Below are 5,392 nucleotides of genomic sequence, written 5' to 3' on the forward strand. Positions count from 1 at the left end.
TTGCTCCATGTCACTCGATGTTTCCAGGAGACTGCTCATCTGACACACAACTGACCTCATTCCTCTGAAAGGGCTGCAGAGCACGCTGGTGTGTGATGGACTTACCTATTTAATTGGTCTCCAGAGGGGCCAGTCAGGTTGTTTCAGGTCTCTGGCACCCACGGGTATTTGCCGTAACAGGCAGGAGCATCTCTTGGGCATGTCCTTAAACAGAAGCGGTGCCAAACATGTTCACTTAGACCTCAGAGAGATGTTCCCTAATTACCTCCAAAGTGGTTTTGACCAAAACATTCCCAGTCTTTGCTGAGAGGGCTTCCTTACCTTACCAGGATGGGGCCTAATTCCTAACCAATAAATAACCCATGGTTCACTGCTGAGTAATTGAAATGCAACTTGGCAAGGAGGGAAAAAGTTCCCATATGCTAGAGCAATAAACCAGTAGCCAACAGCACGGTTTTACATATAGCACATTTTGGCCTTTTATTTATGCTATACAATTTTAATATGGCTATGGATTCACACCTGTACACAGCTATGGCTTGTTTTCCTCTCCTGCAGAGCCCAGCCTCCTACACTGTCTGGACATGGAGCTGGGCCTTGTCCAATTGCATCCTGCTGTTTTAAAACCAGGACACTGAAGCAAGGTCACATGGCCTCTGGGGCAGTCAGAATCAGAAACCTTGCCTGCCTTGTTGAGATTTCAGGAAAATTTTGCCTGCTCTGGGCTTCCTGGGGGAACCGGTGCCAGCACATACCTCCCCACCTCACAGCCCTGGGCTCCCTGCCCTCACTAGTCTCTGCTGGACCTACCACCCCACCCCACCCCTCATGCCCGCCAGTCGTCACGGGCCTGGTCCTCAGGTCCCCGCCCAAGTCCATCCCACAGCCACGCCCCATGTTTCAGACTGCAGCCTGCTCAGCAGGCTGGTGAGGACTTAACTGTACTGACGCAACTCTGCGCCCCACCCCCACCCTGCCCGCCCACCTGGCCCCTCCTGGGGAAAGCTTCTCTGGGCTCCCCTGGTGGGGATTAAAGGGAGCCGCACCTAAAAGGAGGTAGGACCGAGGGGCGATTCCTCCAAGTTCAGTCAGGCAGGGGCCTGGGGTGCTGGGGCGGGCCCAGGGACCGGCTGACAAGAGGGGCCTGTTGTGGCCTAGCATGGTGACCTCCAATCTCGCTGCCTTTCCACCCACCAGCATCAAAGTCCAGAGATCTGGAGCGGCTGGCAGGACACAGCTCAGGGTGCCCTGGCTGTGCCCAAGCAACATTTGGGTTCTCCAGAGGTAAGGGGGCAGGCCTGAACCCCTCAGGGTTCCCTGGGCTCCTCTATCTATGGGACTAAGCTCCGAGGGGACTCAGACCACAGACACAGGAGAGCTGGGCTCTGGAAAAACAAGGCCACTGATTAGCTAGACTGGAGGGGAGAGGGGTCAGGGGACAGGGGAAAGGGGAGAGGGGAGGGGGAGAGGGAAAGGGGAGGGGGGAGAGGGAGGGCTCCCACAGGGGGCAGTGGAAGGACATGGCCAGCTCTGTTTGCAAATGTGGCACCACATCGTGCAACTGTGCAGTTCCAGTCACCCTTGCACCCAGCCTGCCCCCAGGGCAGTTGGGCTGTGTACTCTCACCAGCTCTTGTGGACACAGAGGCCCAAGTGGCTCACCCTGCTCCTCTCCCAGTCTAGGGCAGTAGCATGGAGCCTGAGAGCAGCCCGCTGACCACGCATGTGCTTGACACTGCCTCTGGACTCCCAGCCAGGGGCCTCTGCCTTCGTTTGTCCCGGATGGAGGACCTTGGCCAGCAGTGGAAACAGCTGAGGAAAAGGTAAGAGGTAGCCCTAGGACAGGGAAGGCTCCCCCTGCACAGGGCCAGCCTGAGTCCCTGTGACAGATCCCAGCCAGCCAAGGTGTGCAGGTGCTGGGAGCCCACCGCCTCGGTTCAGAGCCTGGCACCTCCCTCCTGACTCTCTAAGCCTCGGTTTCCTCACCTGAAGAGATGGGAATAACAGGAGGTGAACGTCATCAGGTGTGCACGTGCTGGGACGGCATCTGCTAAGGCCTGTTTCCTGTAGCCTGCTGGGGTGGGAGCCAGGTTTGCCTCCTTGACAGCCTGCTCATAGCTCGAGAAGGCTGGCTAGTTAAGGTCTGAGATGGGCTCCCAAAGTCCTCTCTGTCGCTGTGATTACCAGGTAACACTGTACTGGGAAGTTGCTGGGCAATTCTTTCTGCCTTTTATTCTCCATACACCAGTGGGCTGCCACCATCATTAATCCTTTTACAGATGTGAAGACTGGGGCGGCAGGATGAGATACAAGCTGGGCTTCCAAGCCAAGCCATGGGGGCTGTGCTTCTCAGCCTTGGTGTGTGAGCTTTGGTGTGTGCATGAGGCCAGACCCTGGACCCCTGCCCCTGGCACAGACTCTGCTGAGAGCCCTTCCAGTCTGAAGTTGCACAGCCCTGTCTGGCTACATGCGGCTCTGGGGCTGGCTCTACTGGCAGATCCTTCCCTTTTTTTGAGGGGGACTGGCCCTCTGGTCACCTCCTCCCTTCCAGCTTTAAAGTTGTAAGGAGACCCAAAAGCTCAAGATCTGAGGAGGGTATGGCTCATTTCCTCCCTGTTCAACCCTCACAAAACCTATGAATAAAGACCCCATTCCATTTGAGTGATCAACTAGTCAGCCCGGTGTTATGTTGGCTAGGAGTCCCTCAGAGGGTCTACAGACCTGTTCCATGCCCATGCTGTGTACACTCTTCTGTGTTTTGGGCTAATTCTACATCTAAGCTACACCCCAGTGCTTTTTTTTACCCAGGAGCTTTCTACCTCTGGGCTGCACTCCCAGACCTATTTTATATTTTATTTGTAAACAGGGTCTCACTAAGTTGCTGAGAGCCTCACGAAGTAGCTGAGGCTGGCTTCAAACCTACGCAATCCTCCCATCTCAGCCTCCCAAGTGAGGGGATTACAAGCGTGTGCCACCACACCCGGCCACCCCAGTGCTATTTTATTTTTTATTCTGAAACAGTGTTGTCACAACAAGGTATGGTGGCATGCTCCTGTAATTCTAGTACTTGGGAAGCTGGGACAGGAGGATCGCAAGTCAAGGACAGCCTCAGTAACTTGAGATTCTCATCAACCTAGCAAGACTGTTTCAAAAATAAAAATAAAAATAAAACAGGGCTGAGGGTATAACTTGGAGGTAGCATATCCCTGAGTTCAATCCCCAGTATCAGAAAGAAACCTGTGATCCTCCTGTCTCCGCCTCCCAAGTACTGGGATTACAACTATGTGCCACTGAGCCTGGCTGCACTTCCTCTTCCTAATCAGTGTGATACACTGTAAGGTCCAACTGGTCTGACATCATGTGGGCCCTTTGTCCAGTTGGAAATAGGCCATGTAAATGGGGGTTGAGGAGCTACTGATCGAGACAGCCATGCACAACATATTAAATGAAAAGCACAGACTGTAAGCCAGGCATGATGACACACGCTTGTAAAACCAGCATTTGGGAGGCTGAGACAGGAGGATCGTGGTTCGTGGCCAGCCTCAGCTACTTAGTGAGGCCCTCTGCAACTCAGTGAGACCCTGTTTCAAAATAGAGAATAAAAGATAGGGCTGGGTTGCAGCTCAGAAGTAGAATGCCTCTGGGTTCCATCCCCAAGACCACCAAAAACAAAAAGAAAGAAAGAAAGAAAAAAACAGAGCCGGGCGTGGTGGCGCACGCTTGTAATCCCAGCATTTGGGAGGCTGAGACCTGGAGGATCGCAGTTCGCGGACAGCTAATTAGTGAGGCCCTCTGCAACTCAGTGAGACCCGGTTTCAAAATAAAGAACAAAAAATAGGGCAGGGGGTGTAGCTCAGAGGTCAAATACCCCTGGAAAAACAGATTGTAAAACATCATGAATAGTAGACCTATTTGTTTTGTATAAAACATTTGTAAACATACTTAAGCATAGAGAAAATATAGAAAAACATATGCAAATATAAAATGATTATTGGGAGTTTTTTTTAGCATTTTTGCTTCTTCATATTAATTTCCTAAAGAGGTAGTACAGTGGTGACCATAGAAACTGTCCCACCATCTCTGCTAACCTGTGTCTGCATCAGGCCATGGGGAATATCTGAGATCTCTAGGGATGCAGACCCACAGCTAGGGTAGGATGGCTCCTCATCCCACCTCTGCAGCCCTGTCCTCTCCTCAGCTACACAGACCCGGATGGCCGCTGCCCTGGGCTCCTGAGGCCAGATCAGATGAAGCCAGGCACCTACAAGCTGTCCTTTGACACTGAGGGCTACTGGAAGGAGAGGGGACAGGAGAGCTTCTACCCATATGTAGAGGTAAGAGCTGTGGTGGTAGAGACCCTGACTCACTGACCTGCCAGGTCCCGAACCAGGCCTTATCTGGCAGAACAGCTTCACCTTCCCCAGGTGGTGGCAGGGAGGTGAGCTCCCCTGCTTTGACCTCCCAACACACAAGTGTCCTGGGACCTAAGACACCGGGAGACCTCATGACAACATGCCCATCCCTGAGCTGGCCCTGGCTCAGGCTTTGGAGGATGCCAGCCAGGAGTGACTTGTCCCCTTTACAGACATGTTTTCATCGGAGATGCTACTGAAGTGCCAGAGCTTTTTCATGTCCAGCAGGCCAGGGGAGAACTCACCCTCAGTCCTCAGGAAGGCACCAGTCCACCCAGCCCCAGTGTGGCTGCTGAATTCTCCCTGGTGCACCAGGGCAGGTGGCTCCTGTGCCGCAGTCCCTCACTGTCTCCTGGTGCCTCATCTGCTTCTCTCAGGTTGTTTTCACCATCACAAATGAGACTCAGAAGTTCCATGTGCCTCTGCTGCTGAGCCCGTGGTCCTATACCACCTACCGAGGAAGCTAGAGCTGAGCCTGGTCAGAGGAAGACTGCTGTCCACTCTTCTCTCTGGCTGAGCCACCCACCCAGCCCTCAACAGTCACCGTATCCTGGGGGAAGTTCTGCCCCCCCACCCCGGTGCTTCCTGGGGGGCAGCTGTGACTCAGTCAATAAAGTCATTACCGATGCCTGCAAATCTGCTCCCAGAGTGGGGAAAGGAGCCATGTGTGGGTGGCCAGAGCTCTGCTGCCCTGGCCCCAGGTGAGCAAGGGGCTCTTGGAGAAGGTACTGCTGAGGCTGGAGGCAGGACTCAAGATGGTGGTCATGGATTCGACTGGACTTGCACCCGTAAGAGGTAGCAGCCCAGGATGCCCTGGGCAGAGAGCCTGCAGGCACTTCTCCACAGAGCCAGGCAAGAGAACATAAAGGAAACATGGGAAAACTTTCATTCATTGAGGATAGAATCTAAAAAACAAAAGCTTGCCGTCCTTGGTGTAAAAGGGCTGTCATCTAGAGTGGAGCTGCAGCACTAGGCAGGTGT

General features: G+C 53.5%; 1 protein-coding gene across 1 annotated transcript; it reads left to right on the forward strand.

The window, feature by feature from the left end:
* Nucleotides 1-1,688: 1,688 nt before the first annotated feature.
* On the forward strand, nucleotides 1,689-4,878 carry LOC308268088 (5-hydroxyisourate hydrolase-like; the record flags this gene model as incomplete). The annotated part of the gene is made up of 3 exons (XM_080703135.1): nucleotides 1,689-1,822; nucleotides 4,198-4,333; nucleotides 4,789-4,878. The coding sequence occupies exons 1-3, from the start codon at nucleotides 1,692-1,694 to the stop codon at nucleotides 4,876-4,878; spliced, it is 357 nt and encodes a 118-aa protein (XP_080559261.1). The 5' UTR covers nucleotides 1,689-1,691.
* Between the last annotated feature and the right edge of the window lie 514 nt (nucleotides 4,879-5,392).

The sequence above is a fragment of the Muscardinus avellanarius genome (assembly GCF_963383645.1).
Source record: "Muscardinus avellanarius genome assembly, chromosome: 10".
Classification (NCBI taxonomy): domain Eukaryota; kingdom Metazoa; phylum Chordata; class Mammalia; order Rodentia; family Gliridae; genus Muscardinus; species Muscardinus avellanarius.